The sequence below is a fragment of the Triturus cristatus genome, chromosome 4_2, assembly GCF_964204655.1.
Source record: "Triturus cristatus chromosome 4_2, aTriCri1.1, whole genome shotgun sequence".
NCBI lineage: Eukaryota > Metazoa > Chordata > Amphibia > Caudata > Salamandridae > Triturus > Triturus cristatus.
The window spans coordinates 249,657,529-249,674,928 of record NC_140586.1 but is presented as its reverse complement, the minus strand read 5'-3'; the positions used below and the strand labels follow the sequence as shown (position 1 = coordinate 249,674,928).

General features: G+C 41.9%; 1 protein-coding gene across 4 annotated transcripts in view; it reads left to right on the top strand.

Moving 5' to 3' along the window:
* LOC146833572 (uncharacterized) overlaps window positions 1-17,400 on the top strand; it is a 90,823-nt gene that overhangs the window by 16,264 nt on the left and 57,159 nt on the right. For all 4 annotated transcript variants that reach the window (XM_085601428.1, XM_085601426.1, XM_085601429.1 and 1 more), the window contains exon 3: window positions 14,740-14,850. In XM_085601428.1, the coding sequence (XP_085457554.1) occupies window positions 14,740-14,850 (111 nt within the window). The remainder of the gene's footprint in view (window positions 1-14,739; window positions 14,851-17,400) is intronic.

Below are 17,400 nucleotides of genomic sequence, written 5' to 3'. Positions count from 1 at the left end.
GACATAGCATTGTTTACAAACATGGTGGTGTTTATATATGTTATAGATATTGCGACCTGAAAAGGCAGATAACGAAATATGTTGGTGCGATACAAAATAAACATAACTATGAAAGAGGGTGTGAGGAATAAACAGAGAGCTAAAGAGACAGGGAAGGAACAGAGAGGTGCCCAGAGAAAAGAATGAGATGCAGAGAGAGTGTCTGGGTGAATGTGTGAAAGAGAGAGGGAGAGAAAAAGAAAAAGACTGAAGACGAGAAAGGCAGAAGGCGAGAGAGACAGAGAGACTAGGAGAGGGAAGAATAATTAGTGGAAGAGAGAGATATCAACGGGCAATATGCTGCACGTAAATAGCGAGGGGGGTACGTGTGGGATATGCAGGGCTGTTCTTCGTCATAAACACACTCTGACACACAGCACACTGCATGCTTGCTGGTAGAATACAACAGCTGTATTACGCGATCCTGAGGACATGGATGGATGACTAAGAACATTAAAGCCCTCGGCTGGCTGAGGTGCACACTGTGAGCGAGGAGAGGGCTGGTAGCAGTCCAACAGGATGTGAACAAATGTGGCTCACACAAACAAACCTTTCTCTGTAGGCACCAAGTTAGTTTCCCGCTGCTCGAGGGTGCCGCTTGCCAGATTGGACAACTCCGTTATAATGACACCAGGCTGAGTATCTGTGAGCCGAGGCTTTGCTAGTGCAGCCTGTCCCCTCTTAATTAATGCATTATCCTTTAAAGAAAGGGGATCACTTGTGTATCGACTTCGAAAGGGTAAAGGCTGAGGGGGCCCGCCGTGATTCGAACCCTTGACCATTAGATCTAACACTTCTGAAGCCGATGCATTAGTCCACTAAGCCATCGTGCACACCTACCTGCTGACAGCAGGTGAGATTAACCAGTGTCCCACGGCCTGCTGATCACCACAGGCTGTGCTTGGTCGCCAGCTCATTGTTTGCCCTCTTGGTATGAACAGTGCCCGGAGTTGCCCCGGGCTATTTAAGTGCCACCTGTTTATCTTTTCCATGGTGCAAGTCGAGGTTCACTTATCACAGACATTTGCTGTGACAATCGCCATGAATTTACACTGCCTGCTGGTGCCTGCATGCATTACTTATTCAGCAATGGACCATCACTTGCCTTTTTTTTTAGCGTTCATGACATAGCATTGTTTACAAACATGGTGGTGTTTATATATATATTATAGATATTGCGACCTGAAAAGGCAGATAACGAAGTATGTTGGTGCGATACAAAATAAACATAACTATGAAAGAGGGTGTGAGGAATAAACAGAGAGCTAAAGAGACAGGGAAGGAACAGAGAGGTGCCCAGAGAAAACAATGAGATGCAGAGAGAGTGTCTGGGTGAATGTGTGAAAGAGAGAGGAGAGAAAAAGAAAAAGACTGAAGACGAGAAAGGCAGAAGGCGAGAGAGACAGAGAGACTAGGAGAGGGAAGAATAACTAGTGGAAGAGAGAGATATCAACGGGCAATATGCTGCACGTAAATAGCGAGGGGAGTACGTGTGGGATATGCAGGGCTGTTCTTCGTCATAAACACACTCTGACACACAGCACACTGCATGCTTGCTGGTAGAATACAACAGCTGTATTACGCGATCCTGAGGACATGGATGGATGACTAAGAACATTAAAGCCCTCGCCTGGCTGAGGTGCACACTGTGAGTGAGGAGAGGGCTGGTAGCAGTCCAACAGGATGTGAACAAATGTGGCTCACACAAACAAAGCTTTCTCTGTAGGCACCAAGTTAGTTTCCCGCTGCTCGAGGGTGCCGCTTGCCAGATTGGACAACTCCGTTATAATGACACCAGGCTGAGTATCTGTGAGCCGAGGCTTTGCTAGTGCAGCCTGTCCCCTCTTAATTAATGCATTATCCTTTAAAGAAAGGGGATCAGTTATTTTCATCGCAAAATGTGAATACTTTCTACATAACTATAAATGTGTCCGAGATAGTCGAAGAGAAGTTGCCAATCAGAAGACTCGGACAACAGGAGGGGGACGGGGTAGAGAAGTCGAAAACAACAAGAGGGGGACGGGGTAGAGAAGGCATGGACAACGGGAGGGGGGTAGAGAAGGCAGGGACAGCGTGAAAAACAGATAGAGAAGGCAGGGACAGCGTGAAAACAGATGGCACACTGCACTTCAATTAAAACAAGTGATGTGTTTTCAAGATAACATTTTCCATTCCTTATGATCGTTCTCAAACCGAGCCCGTATTAAAGTAAATTGCTGCAAAGCACTCAAACAAGATTTGTGCCGCTACTTTTGTTACCTTCCCGTGGGCAGGGGCGCAGTTTAGTCGGTGAGAATCAGGGGGCTACATCTCAAATTCCCTAACTAAACAAGCATTGGCCGCAGCGCCTCGCACTCAAAGTAAAATAAGCAGTAGTGGTTAAACAACGAGGCATTTGTGAATCAGTGGGTTACTGAGTTCCATTCCAAACCGATCTGCCAAATGTTTCCTGGGATAGACAAAACAAGTTGATTCGTGAGTGCCCGAAAGGCAGGAAAACAGGATCAAACATCAAAGCGGCGAAAGTGAAAGTAATCGAGCAGAGCATCAAAGGGCTGGGTGAGAAGGGAGGGGGGAATGCAAGGATCAAAGCGGCTAAAGTGAAAGAAAGCTATAGAGAAGGGAGGGGGGAGTGGGAGCAGCTGTGCACGTGCACGTGCACGTGCATGTGATCGTGCACTCAAGGTTTAGGCCAGCCAAAAGACTGTGGGTAGCACTTTGAAAATCCCACATATAAAATGTCTCTTCGAGCCTTTGGCTCAGCGAGACCTAAAAAGAAGAGGGGATAAAGGACAGCCTTGTCGAACGCCACGTTGAAGAGGAAAGTAAGAAGAAACACGACTATTAACTAAGACCGAGGCTTTCGGAGCAGAGTATAGTAAGGAAATGAGAGATATGAATTTAGGACCAAAGCCATGTCAGTGTAACGATGCAAACAAAAAGGACCAATCAACTCTATCAAAAGCTTTTTCTGCGTCGACTGAGATAGCGGCCAACGAAGAGGAGAGGGAAGGAGCTTTATTTAAGACATTGAGAAAAAGACGAGAATTGTCGGAAGTTAGTCTAACTTTAACAAAACCACATTGCTCTTTACCAATAAGATGGGGTATGAGGGGATCTAAACGTAACGCAAGCATCTTCGCAAATAACTTATAATCAATATTAACAAGGGAAATTGGGCGGTAGTTTTTACAGAATTGAGGATCACGACCATCTTTAGGAATGAGACAAATAGTGGCTTCCTGAAAAGTGCCTTCTGTCTTACCAGTTGAATAAAATGAATGAAAGAGCGTTAAAAGTTTGGGAAGTAATAAATCGGAAACATGTAGATAAAATGCAACAGGAAATCCATCTGGGCCAGGCGTTTTCCCTTTAGTGAGGGTACTTAAAGCATTGGAAAGTTCCGTAAGAGAAAGATCTTGTTCAAGGGCAAGAAGATTAAGAAGGGAAATAGAAGGAGTGGGGAGTTTATCAAGATAGGTCTGAATGAGAGTAGAGGAAGGGGGAGATTATGGAGTATAGAGATTTTGATAAGAGTTTAAACTCATTAAGTATTTCCTGATCATTATGCAGAAGGGAGTAATTAGAAGAGTAAATAGATTCTATAAGCGTATGTTCTTTACGATATTTGAGATAATTTGCTAAGAGTTTCCCTGCCTTGTTACGACCACCATAATAACGAGCGCTACTGCGGAGGAGCATGCATGATGCATTGTCAGTGGTAGATTTGTTGAACTCAAGCTTAGCTCGTATCAATTCTGGTGAGAGAGAGTTTTTTGAAGAAGTATAAAATTTATGTTCCAGAAGCTTAATATGTGCTAACGTAGACTTCTGTAGAAAACGTTTCTTTTTCTTAGAGACAAAGTCTATGATGAACCCTCTTGCCGTAGCTTTAAAAGAGTCCCTAATGATATGGGAGAAGGAACTAGAATCGCAATTGAGTTCGAAGAATTTCGTAGCAAAAGAGCGAAAGGAGGAGGAGAAAAGAGGGTCGGTAAGGAAGGAGGTATTAAAACGGCAACGAGAGGACTTTGGACAGGGAGGAAGTAAATCAAGGGCTGTGACGATTGGGGCATGATCGGAAATAACTATGGGTTCAATAGAGGAAGACAGTAAATTTTGACACAAAGATTGAGAAAGAAAGATATAATCTAGGCGAGAGAGAGATGCATGAGGAGGAGAGAAAAAAGAATAATCAAGAGTTTCAGGGTGAGAAAGCCTCCAGGAGTCCATGAGATGCGTCTGAGAAATGGTATCCAGAAATTGTTTGTGAGATTTATGTGGAGTGAAACGGACTGTGGACTTGCGATCAAGAAACGGTTCTGAATGAAGGACCCCGTCTCTGCGTCGAGGTTGGCACCCCGCAAGAGATGACAGGTCTCTGCCTGTCAAAGGATCAGCCTGCAGAGTCTCGGTCCAGCCTGGAATGAATTCTCCTCTTTTCTGTAAGGGGGAGTGAGGGTCTTTTGTACTAAAGTGGTCACTCCAGGGTTTCTTCTAGAATCGATATGTTTTGAAAACACTCGCTAATCCTCTGCTATTCCTTTTCTAAACAAACATGATCATGCACAGCTGGCTGTTGGCCATGGATGAAAAAAGTGGTGACCCTTATACAGAATAAATCTGCTGTGCCTGGGGACATGTTTATGTACGTCGGGTACAGGGATTAAGATAGGGTACCAAGAGCCTGATGTCGGAGACACAGAAATAAGCTACTAGGTAAAAGGTTACCTGTGTTAGGACCGTTATGTTGTGTGGATGGGACAAAATGTATGTAATTGGTATGTACATGGTGGGACTATCCTAAGGGACATTACATTCCCCTTAACTTTGCGACTTTTGTCCTGTCTACCTTAAGGCCCAGATTACAAAGAAAATGTATTGGGGTCAGACTCTCTCCATACCCCTAGTACATATAATGACATATTTTGTTCCAACTGAACCCCAGAATCTCTCAACTCAGATTCCCTTTGTAAAGCACCCCAATGAATTATCCCATCTTTATCCCAGATAGATTCCAATTTACTAAAGCCAAAAAAGATCCCATTTGCAAAATCCTGGTAGTTTACTGATCTTATCCAGGGGATCACTGACCCAAAGGAGTGTTTCCTTTTCCAAAGTCTTATGCCATTCTAGGTGCATATTAGCCACATGGCAACATTTCAGTACCACATGGGAGTGTGATGATTATTTTCCCCTCTTAGTTCAATACAGGGCCGCACAACAGGCCTTGAATCCATTGGATTTTTATCTATTTTGTTTGAGGGTTCCTCTTGTGTACTAAAAAGCCAGTCCTTAACCACCATCATCTAGAAAGCCCAATAATATTTTGATATAGTGGGCCGTGCTATGCTCCCTTAACTTATGTCTCTGGACATTTTAATCAATGCTATTCTTGGTGGTTCACCCTCCCATAGTAGTACCTCTGCTTTCACATTGGGAAAGGAGGCCGGGGCCCAATACGGAGCATTCTGCAAAACATGTGAATCTGAGCAAAACACTAATTTCAAACTGTCTTTCTCTTCCAAGGAGGGAAAGCAGCAATTTCCTCCAGTATTTAATATTCCCTTTATATATATTTAATAAATATATAAATTGTGATCAAGGAGCTCTTGTGGTGAGCAAGTAATATACATAAACGCTTGACAGTTCATGTTTAGTGGGCTCCGGAAAGCACTCCCTGGGGACAATCCTGACTTTGGATATAAAACAGATTTTCTGCAGTCAGTGCTGAAGCCTAAAGATTTGCTGAAGATGTCAAACTATGAAGTGAAGGGCGTGGATAGGCTGAGCATAGCTTAAGATACGAGGAACCGATGCACGACTCCTGCCCAGCTACTTCAGCAGTATTCATTTCTCATCAACCCACAAGAGATGTTGGGGAGAAACTAGCTACCTGTCGGTCGTGGTTCCAACCTGCTGGAGTAGGAGATCCTGAAGCCCTGGGTCTTGCCTTCCAGGCGCGCAGAAGTGGTGACTTCCATCTTCGGTGCGGCTTAGAGCTTGTCAGCTCTTCCTGACGACCAGCCCATTAGCTGGAAGAGCCTTGTCTGGGGGAGGGGAAGCACTAACCAGGGCCACTGTGGAAGTGGTTTGAGGGCCCAGTGTATTGATGGTAGACGGCACCTCTGACACCACTAAGCGGGTTGTTACGGGGATATTGGAGTCACTGGGAGGGCGGACCTTGCCTTTCTTGAAGAAGTGGCTACAACACTAATGCGGGCCCAGACTTCTTCAAGATAATGTACATAGGGGGCTGCTAGAAGAAGGGCAGACAGCATTTCCTGACACCACCATATGTGGGAAGCATTGGCCTTTAGGGGGTGGAGCAGAGATAGCAAGATCTTTGTGCAAGCCTCTGTGATAGCGCAATAGACGGCACCCTGGCATAGAGCTAATCGAACTCAGAAAGGATGCCGGCCCCTGACCAATCTGGCGAGTGGTTGAGGGGGTAGGGGCGCCTCAGGGTGGTTGCCCTGCAATGCACGTATAACCCTTCCCCTCTCATGGACTTTGAATCAGAGGACGAGATAGCAGGACCAGCTCTCCTCAGGGGGAAGATGAACTCAGAAATACACAAAATCCCTGTAAAAGACTTTTAGGAACCAGTGATTGCCCAACAAAGAGGAAAAGTGTATGGAAAGAGCACGAAAGACTGGGTGATCCTCTTGCGTGCCAGGAAATCTGTGGGCGGGGCGTGGGGAGTGTCCCCCCTCACTTTCTATTGCAGAGCTTTGAAGACTAACTAACTCTCTTTCTTAAAAGAGGGTCAAGTGGGAACTCTCCTAGTGCAAAAATTGCAACAACAGCGAGCACGTGCACACGTTAACAAAAATAAGCAGGCAAGCAGCACATGAGCCACTAGAGAGAGGGATAAACAAATAGCATTTACTGGGAACTTCCAGCATCTTTCCTCCAGAGGAGTTGAAAGCAACCAGAATGTATTTGACTATGTTCAGTACAGCACCTTGCCTGCCCTCAGGAGACCTCAAACGTAAGAACTTGAATTCCTGATTGGGCTGGATGAAATTCTGAGAGTACTGAAGGCCATGCATGTGGAAAAGACCCCATGCCTAAATCGATTCTCAGTCACATTCTACAATACTTACTCCTGCATTTAGGCAAACATCTAACTGCTCTATTCAACATGTTGTAGACTCTGAGGTTCACCCCCTCTATGTGTGAGGCTGAAATAACCCTCATCCATAGAATAGGTAAAGATCCAGAGCAGTATGAGTCGTATTGCACTACTCAACATTGATGCTAATTTAAATTCAAAAGTTCAAAGAAAACCGCCTAGAGGCACTGATGTTTCAGCTAATATACTTGGATCAAGTAGGGTCTATTAAACACAAACAAGGTAGTGGCTATATTAGGAGGGTAGCACGCCTTAACGAGGAATCGCAAAAGAAACAAATCCTGTCTCTTTTGCTTTGTCTCAACGCAGGGAAGGCCTTTGACTGGATTAATTGGAGGTTTCTGATCGCCTGTCTTGGACAAGCTAGGTTGGGAGCGAAAATGAAGAGTTGTATTATGGCAGGATATAGGTCCCTCTTATTCATAGTTCATGTTAATGGCACCCATTCCAACCCTTTTGCACTACATAAGGGGATGAGGCAGGTGTTCCATCTTTCTCCTGCTTGATCGCTCTAGTGGCTGAACATTTAGCTATCAAAATAGGGAGTGTGAAGAGTTAAAGGGCATCCCCTTTAAAAGGCATAAACTACAAGGTTTGCATATATGCTTACAATGCCCTTCTCACGCTTACAGAGCCCACTTGCGCACTTCCAGCAGTTCGAACACATCTACAGCGCTCTGAAAATTTGGCTTCAAGGTAAATAGTCTGTTATTCTAAGCATCTCTGTGCCATGGGCAGAGGTTACCTCCCTAGAGTCAGTGACTCCCTTTACCGTGGCAGAACACTCAAAACCTGACCAACTGCCTAGATACACAGAGGCTGGCAAATTGGCCCAGCCTTAGGCCATCGTAGAGCATCATAGAAAGTGGCGTCCCTTATACCTTTTATGTCTGGGTTGTATAAAATGTTTTAACAATGAATATCCTTCCAAGGGTAATGTGCTTGTTTTAAACCTTCTCAGTATCCACCTCCTCAAATGAAATAAAGTAATTACAGAAAATGTGATGGAGTTAATCTGGAGGGCTAGGGGAAGGTGTCTCGTATCTCAGCAAAATTAGTAATGGCTCAAAAAGAGAATGGCAGACTGGCTTGGACTGACCTAGCCTACCATAGGGCAGTTCACGGGCAGTGTATATCTGAATGGCCCACCAGAAATAGCGAATATAATTGAGATCTTTGTGGATAGAGGGGTTGCAGGTTGCTCACCGTGGGACATGCCATGGTTAGGTTGATCCTGCTGCCCTAGAAACATCTACCTAGCCACCCCAACAAGAATGGTGATAGAGATATAAGAACGACTAGCAACTAAAGCTGGCCTCGCCTCATTTCCATCACCATACATCCCGTAACATACAACCCAGCCTTTACACCTGCCATGAAAGGGGAACGCTTTATCGAATCAGAATGGAGGACCTTGTGAGATCTGTTTCAGAAGAGGGGCTATAAAATCTTTCAAGACAGTAAAATAGATTTCAAGTTCCCCAAATCTTGCCACCTGCCATATTGTCAACTCATACACTGGGCATTGCGCCCCAAAACAAAATGGCCGACACTAGGCCCTAGACCCCTTCTGAAAAGCTTGTACAAAGTTTCTGAGGCTCCAAAGGCCTGATCTCAAACACATACCGGGTAATAACCCAGAGTCTTTCCAAGCACAAATATCTCTTCCAGCGTAGATGGAAAATAAATCTACAGGGATCTATCCCAGAGACTAGATAGGAGAAACTATGGAAAGATGCGCCTAAATTATTTAGAAGGATCCCATTATTAGAGGTGGCATATTAACAAATCTGCTAGTGGTCTCTTGCACCAGTGTGTCTCTATTGGAGCCCCCACCATGGGAGTCATTTAACTGTTGGAGATATGGCAGAAGAGGGTACCTACACATATGTGGTGGACCTTTTGGAAGGAAGCTCTTGGGCACATTAAATACATCAGCGCGTATCCACTAGTGGTAGACCTGTCATGTTTACTTTGGGGCCTTAGACCATCTAATGTAGCAGACACTAACAACGAATGGGCTCTCATACAGTGCATGATGGAGCAGCTAAACAAATATTAGCTTCACACTGGAAAAAGAAGGATCCATCTCACATTGCGCTTTGGTTTGTTAGGTGGTGGCATGTTTTGGCCATGGCACAACTCACACACTCGCACAGTCACTCCACAAATTTAGATCATGGTGGCACCTCTTGGTGCAATATTTCAGTAAGCTGGAGTTCTATTGTTTAAACCTGCCACACTTAATCCCTTACAGCTCTTTGAGTAGATACATTGTCATAAAGTCATTGCCGTGCCGCCAACCGTTTGTAGAAGTACACGGCATGGGTGCAGTTTCTCAGCTTGTGAGGCAAGACGCAAACATACTCATATGAATGCTAGGCGCTGTACAATATGTAAGACAAGCATATTCTAGGACCCCTAACTATCTGGGCTCAGAATTAGTGTTTGGGTAGAGGGAGGTGGAGAGTGCTTTGGGATAGGTTTTCTTAAGGGGTGTTTTTTTCGTCAGTATGCATTATGTATACCCATACTCACCCCACTGTGTACCCACCTGTTCCATGAGCTGTACCATTGGAAAAAAAAACAGTACAATATTTTACAAGAACAAAAAATCTGAAGTAGCCTATCAGTCGTCGACTCAGGGGGAGACACATGAGAATTTCATTTGCATACATCAAGATCCTATCATCCCATGTACTGTTGCAACTCATGCTCGTTACCAGTGGGTCTCCATGTATCTGGCGCTAGAGGGGTTCCATCTCCTATGCAAACATCAGTGGCGACAGTGAACACCCCTGTCTTGTGGCTTTCTCCCGACTGGAGGGGGCCGAAAGTGGTTCATTTACTTAAATCCAGGTCAAGCAATCTGAGTCACGCTATGTATTTGGGACCAGATCCCAACCTCTTTATAACTCCCAATAAATATTTTCATTCTTAAGGAGTTAAATGCATTATTTGCTTCTTACAATTTTACCACAGTAGGTTCTTTCTCCCTCAGTGTATGCCATACATTCATTTACACAGGGACACTGATATTATGCAGCAGGACAGGACCAAATTATGTGTATGCATTTATCAAATAATGCTGCAAGAAAAAAAGCTAATTATACGATGTAATGCAGCATATTTTGTGATCGTATTTATTTCAATAGTTTGTCATTTTTACGCATGTTAAAATTGTCTGAGAAAAGATTCCACCTTATTAGTATCAATCTAACACCCTAATACAGCATTAAACAAAAAAAAGATGACCAGCCAACCTTTGCTAGGGGCGTGTCAGAACACGTATCATCATGTTTTTTTAGTAACGTTTGATCCGTTTGAGGTAGAAACAACATTTGTCTTTTGTTAAAATCTGTAGATTATGCTGGTGAGGATGAATAATGTGGCAAATCCATAATTATGCGGGAAATGCTGCAGAATCACAAAATTCCAATGGCCCTGCATATAAGTGATAAAAAAAAGTTTAATTTAGCGCTTCTATTGTGCATGACGTCTGATGGATCTGCATGTAGTAGAGCCTAAACTAGACACATTCATTTGGGGGCTTCCCTATTTTATATATTGTAATAATCGTCAACATGTGAAGATTGTATGGCAATATGCCCTTTTTCCTCTCATCCAAGAACAATATATAGATCTGGGTAGTTAACTTACTTCCTGTTCTATTATGAAGTTTTACCGAAGAACATTTTGGGCCCGGAGCTTTGCCGGACTGCATATTATTTACTGTGACTCCTATTGTATTATTTAATCTTCCAGGATGTCTTTGCCTTGCAGGGCTAGTCTGGGCAGCTTGAGATCTTTCAGTACGCACCAATCTGTACTGATTTGGGAGGCATACAAAGATTGATAATAGTCTACTTGCATTGTGACAATGCCTATATTATCTTGGACTTTGATGACATTTGCGTCTATCAGTTTCCCCGTCCTTTTGTTGCTTCTCTCAAGCCATGCTAACCGCTTGTTACCTATTTTTTAAAATCTTTTTTGAGAGGGTGGCAAATTATTTCACGCCCATTTAGTTGCTGTAGCAACTTAATTTTCAGCTTCAAATTTAGTAAGTGACCATAAAGTAGCACTCTGAACATTCCCTGTCCCCGCACTACTGTTTTAAATGCTTCCCATGGTATTATTGCAAACCCACCCATTCTGTATTTTCTTTAAAGTAGTAGTTAGTCTCATTCTGAAGCTTTTAGGTCTCACCAGTATACAGAATGGCAAGCGCTGACACTGTGGAACCAACAAGATCCCAAAATGCACCTCGATGCTAATGGGACTTAGGGGTGTGATGCGCACATCTCGGCTTTCACACAAAGACAACTGCCAGTATTTGAGAAAATATTCTACTTGAAAGACCCTGATGAAAGCCATATTGCCCAACTTTCATAAGGCTGTGTCACTGTACTCACCCTTTACTGAGGTCATTGGTAGAGGAAGCCCTGCACCAGTTTTTACATTGTAAATGTAACAGGCTGCTATAGGGGCAAGAATTCCATGTACATGTAGCAGGCTGCTGTAGGGACAAGAATTCCACTTACAGTTTAAAAAAGATTGCAAAATCAAAGGGCTGATTCTAAACATCCGACTGTAAAATTAAAAAAATAATTCTAGTTCCAGTAGGATAAATGTGACATTTACAGGCGTTCACAGGGCCTTGTGAAGCAGTCTTCTACTAATGTTACTAAACCTAGCTCCAAAACATACTTGGTGCCTGCTTGTCGTGTGCAGAGAGCCCTGGTATGGTGTCTGTCCTGGGAGAGCTGGCCTTACAAGCACGTCAGCGTGTGGTGTGCCACCCGGTGGGCATGGGCTCACAATGGTACTCAGCCCGTGTGTGCGCGAGTGAAGCGGCGTGATAAAAAATGCAATAGGTCTCGCCTTTCATTAAGTTATAGCCATTTGCTTTGCTATACAATACCATTAGCAAAGCAAATGGCTTTAACTTAACCAAAGGCGAGACCTATTGCATTTTCAATGCTTGTTTCATTCTGATAGGAAGGACGAAAGACATTCAAGGACGTTATCTTTAATATTTTAACTGTTAAGGTGTTAACGAGTAAGGCAATGTTGACAGCATCAAATGCGGCAATGGGATCTTGTTAAATTGCAGCTCCAGTTCCACTGCTGTCTGCTGTTATTCTGAGATCTTCTACAGCTGATATGGTGACTTGGTCTGTCTCCAGCTGTACCCTGAAACCGTCTTGTGCAGAGTCTAGCAGCCTGCAGTTAAAAAAAAATAATTAATTGTGAAATTACTTCTTTCTATGAAACGTTTGATAAATAGGGATTTCATGAGTTGTCTAAATTTGGCTGGGGTCAATTGCATCTAAAGAAGGTTTCTTCAATAGTGATTCAGCAATTATTTGTTTAGAGTCTTTAGGGACTTTGCCTTGAGATTCACATTTAACTTGCCTCTAATGCTGCTACTGTTTCTTAACTGTTTTTAAATAATTCACCTCGACAGGTGTCCAAGGGAGAACCTAATCTCATGCTTCTTTCTATCATTTTAACATTTCTTTAATGGAAAGTTGTTGGAATTTAGTGAGCAGAGGTGCATTACAAAAGTGGTATCACAGCATAGGGTTAACTATGGCTCGTTCAGATCCATGGCAAATTGTAGACACTTTATAATGAAATAATTGTGCAGGGCTATAAGCCGGTTCCTGAGAGATGGTTATATCAGACTTCGATACTATGGGGTTAGTTAATGCTTCTTATGTTTTAAAGTCTTCACTAGGTGTATTTCCTGCAGACTGGATCTTAGAAGAGTAATACTTTTTTTTTGGCAGCTCTTATCATGTAGTGATTTCCTCATTTGTCTAATACATATTGGTTTTTCTTCTTCCTTTTAGTTCTTCTGCTAGTTAGAGTCTAACATTCTCCGCACTTATTTTTCTTTTACCAGTCCTGGAGTGAACCATTTGCTGCAGGAATAGGTCTCCTTGATTTAAGTTGTTTGTCTAATACATTGCTTAAGGAGTAACGTAATTTTGTGAAAAAGTCAATACATTGGCATCACATGTTTTTTTCTTCCTGGCAGTTTGGTAGGTATCCCTTTAATTCATGGCTGTTTGTCTAGGTGTGTGAGTGGCGAGTTGGAATGATTTTTCTCTTGCCCAGCTGATTTCTATTTTTTTCTTGTTGTTATATCTCCTGTGTTTTAAAATGTAGTGGAAAATTATTCATCATAACTAAAGGTTACGAAGTGTTTAGGTCAAGCATATTTGGGCGGTTGAAGATAAGGTCAATCATGTGGCTTTCCTAGTGGGTTCGTCCATATAGCCCTTGGATAGGAGGCCTTGTCCTTAAATAGCTCCCAGATTTTGTTGGTATTTTAGATTATATATTAAACTCACTTAAAATGAATAGGTGTTTGAATGCTGTGCGGTTCAGTATCGTTAGAGCTTAAAGCCATTTGAAGTGATTAGTGCTAAGGGAGAAGGGGGCTGATTTTATTATAGCTGGTATCTAGTGTGATAAGTAAGGTTGCAACGCCACACTAATACACATGATCCACACCAATAAACCTCACCGCATAGACCTGCTCCCTTCAAGCCTTACTCTACTAACAGCATGTTCCACTTGTTGAGCAACAGTCACGCCTATGGCAGCTTACATCTTGCAAATATGCATATTCCAGCCAGTCCAGCAGTATGCCAGGACACACCTGGAGTGCCATCACATAGTAAGAGCCCACACTAATGGCAAATATGCGCTACACAAAAAAAGTAACATAACTGTTTCATTTCTTCATGTTGTACTGACTACTCCTTCATATTTGATTACTTAAATATAATTAGTTCTAATAATATTTCAGATTGTGTCTTAGAATGGGAAGATAATGTTTAATTAGAATGTTTAAAAAACTAGGCATGTTGTTATTGTCAAAGAGATTACGCAAAAGCCATCTAATGCTAAGTGGTATTCTTCATTAAAACCCAGATAAAATCTGAATGTCTATTCTCTCCTTCAAAGGAACATTTTCCTTTACAAACAGACTAGTGCCTCGATTACACATTAGGATGGTATTTACCACACCCAGGACAAGCTATTTACTGAATGGGGAAAATATTCTCTTATTTGGGGTTTTCAGGTTGGAATTGGGTATAATATGCAGAATCAATTTTTACAGCACTGATGTCTGCATAGTTTGTTTTTTTCCAGCTCTGTTACTCAATACATTTCAAGAGTCCTTTCCCAGTGATTTATGCCATCAGAAAGTGTTAGGGGTATGCTTGTTGCTGCTAAATTTGGAATTCTTATCCATGCACATCCCTTTGTTCACAGATGGCAATTTAACTATAGTATCTCAAACAATTACTTGTCATTGGAGTAACAGCTGTCATGAGAAAGTTGATTGTATATATTTCAATATTCAGTTGTATTATGATCTCATTATTCTATACCATCCAACTACTTTATTTTGTGCACAACCTTGGTAGCATTTGTGTTTCAAATAATAGCACTGAAACAGCTATATTTGCCCCAGTCACTACATATATTTTTGGTATTTTAACAATACCTTTTTTTAATGTTGGTGTTCTTTATCATAATAGGTCCTTTGATTGCCACCTCTGTCTTTTCATTAAAACCAAAACAAAAGGAAGGCCCGTGTCCTCGAGACATTCAAGACTTGTACGAAGAAGACGAAGTTAACCCTTTTTCAGGTGAGTGGAAGGGGCAGGCGTGATCTTTGAATAATCCAGAGAAATAGTCGGGTCTCTTCTCCTTATTTCACGTTGTATCAGATGCATTAATTGTGCCCCTGCCAATTCGAAAGGGGGAGAGAATCTTTCAAATAATGCTGAAGGAAATAATATTGGAACCAATTAATTCTGTACTTCTGAATGAATTGGGCCTTGTTCTCCATTGTGAAATTTTCTTTGATGTTGAAAAGATTACTTTAGAAGATCTCCAGCATGGGATCTCGCAGCACATTTTGTCAGATAAAATGATTTTGTTAAGAAAACCTGCTGTGAGAGGCAGCATTTTTTGTCTTTTTTTAAAGCCAAGTATAATTTTCATTTCAGTACTAAAATATAGTTGCCTGAAGAGTGTATCTATATTTATGCCTAAGCACAAAATGACAAATTAGGAAGTGGTGTCTATAAGTATTAATTTCAACAACACTAGAACGAGTCTCCTACCTATATCTATGATGTATTTTCCATTACCTTATTTTTGTTGTTCTCCAAAGCGTCATTGGTTTGGAAAACACTAGGTGTTTATAAAAGAACCCTCACTCACCTACCTAGTAGGTGACATGCTTCATCATTGGCTTCCCACCCCGATTGCCAAATGCTTCCAAGCTGTGCTGCAATGCCCAATTACAGCAGAGCTGGTTTTTGTGATGGAGTGATCTTGTGGCTGTGAGTGTGTCAGCATGAGGTGAAAATAAAATTGGTTCGATACTCCTTTCCACAAGTTGTGATATATATTTTTTTTTTAGGACTCTCGGTATTTATTAAAAGAAATTGTGGCAGATAGTTTTGGGATATTAAATTGCTCCCACTTATCCTTGATGTGGTCGACATGTTTCAGCCATATTGTTTGCCTCTCAGGGTCAGATTGGCTTTCTTCAGGACCAAAGGATATGTTAAACTCGCAAGCGTACTAAAGCATGCAAGTGCGGGATGTTGTGCAATCAATACTTACGGAACCCCCGGTGTTAGTGAACACAGTACTTCTTTTATCCTTTCTTGTAAAATAAAATGTTATGGAAAGAGTAGCATTTAAAAGACATATTAGGTAGGTCATTGCTTTTTGTGGAGCCAGGTAAGTAATACACTTCCTACACCTCCTTGATATCCGGGAGCTTCTTGCTGATAAAATCTCAGAAGGAAATCCCCCTCTAGAAAACATATCTGTAAGAAACCGTATCATGACTTGGTGTTTGGTTCTCTCACATATTTCACTTCCTGCCATTTTGAAACGTAATCCTCCAACACAATTACCTATTTCATTTAAAATGGTAGAACATGATAAGGTCCAAGAAAATCTACACTCTGCCTTTCCAAAACTTCATCCGGGCATCCAACTTGTCCTATTGAAGGTTTTCTACACTGTAACCCATTGTCGTTAGTATGACAAAGTACACATTTTTCAGTCCATAGGCAACAACTTTGTCCATAGCCGGTAACCAATAACATACCCTCAATCTCAGTTCAGGATCTTTGGTAATTTCATCTCTCCATTCTGTTTCATGTATATGCTTGTTCTAAGACCAACATACACTAGCAACTAAACATCAACTGTCCTCTTCATCCTCCATTGTTTTTTTGGTATCATCAGAAATAGACGAACGTTAAAGACAATCCACTTTCTTATTTTTTGCTCCCAGTATATGTTCAATTTCAAATTGATGCTCCAGTAGTTTGAAACTAAGACATATCAATCTAGTAGTTGTCTTACTGAAATTAACATTCCCACTATTCAGAATATATAACAGAGGTTTGTGATCAGTGTGTAAATTAAATTCTGTACCCCAAACATGAGGTTTGAACTTCTCGCATTCCCAAGTACAAGCAATTATCTTCTTCTCAGTGACCGAATATTGGCATTCATGATTGTTTAATGTGTGGGATGCCAAAGTAATATGTGATCATTGCTCTCCTTTCCCTGTGACAACACGGCTCCCAAATGTACACTGCTGGGATCAACAGTGATGCACACCTGCCAAATATGCCTGTTATATGATGGTTGTGGTTGGACATTTAATCCAGTGCCAAGACATGTGAGACTTCACCAAGGCATTTGAAACTATGATAAAGCTTCCAATGCTATAATATTCTATGATTAATTTGATTTGAAATTGTAATTACATTTATATAGCATTTCATACCCCATTGTGGGATGCTGTGGGCTTAGTTGGAAGGTGTTGTGTTTGCTATGGGCTTATATGGGAAGCGATTTGGTGACTTGCAGAAGTTATGGGCTATTTGTATCATATGTTCTGGGTCGCTGCACTTGCCTGGGTGATGAAGGACGAACAGGGTACCCTCAGGTTATAATTAGGGTGTGCTAAGGTTATAATTAGAGATCAGTTATAATTTGCAAATCCCATATTTTAGTTTAGTGTGATTACTGTGGGTTTTAGTCCACCTTCTTGCTGTATAGTGCAGTTAGGCCTTCTACATACTGAATTATGAGCCTCTGAGAAGAGGAGATAAAGGCCAGAGAGAGGATAGAATTCATAGTGATAGATGCGTATTATAGAC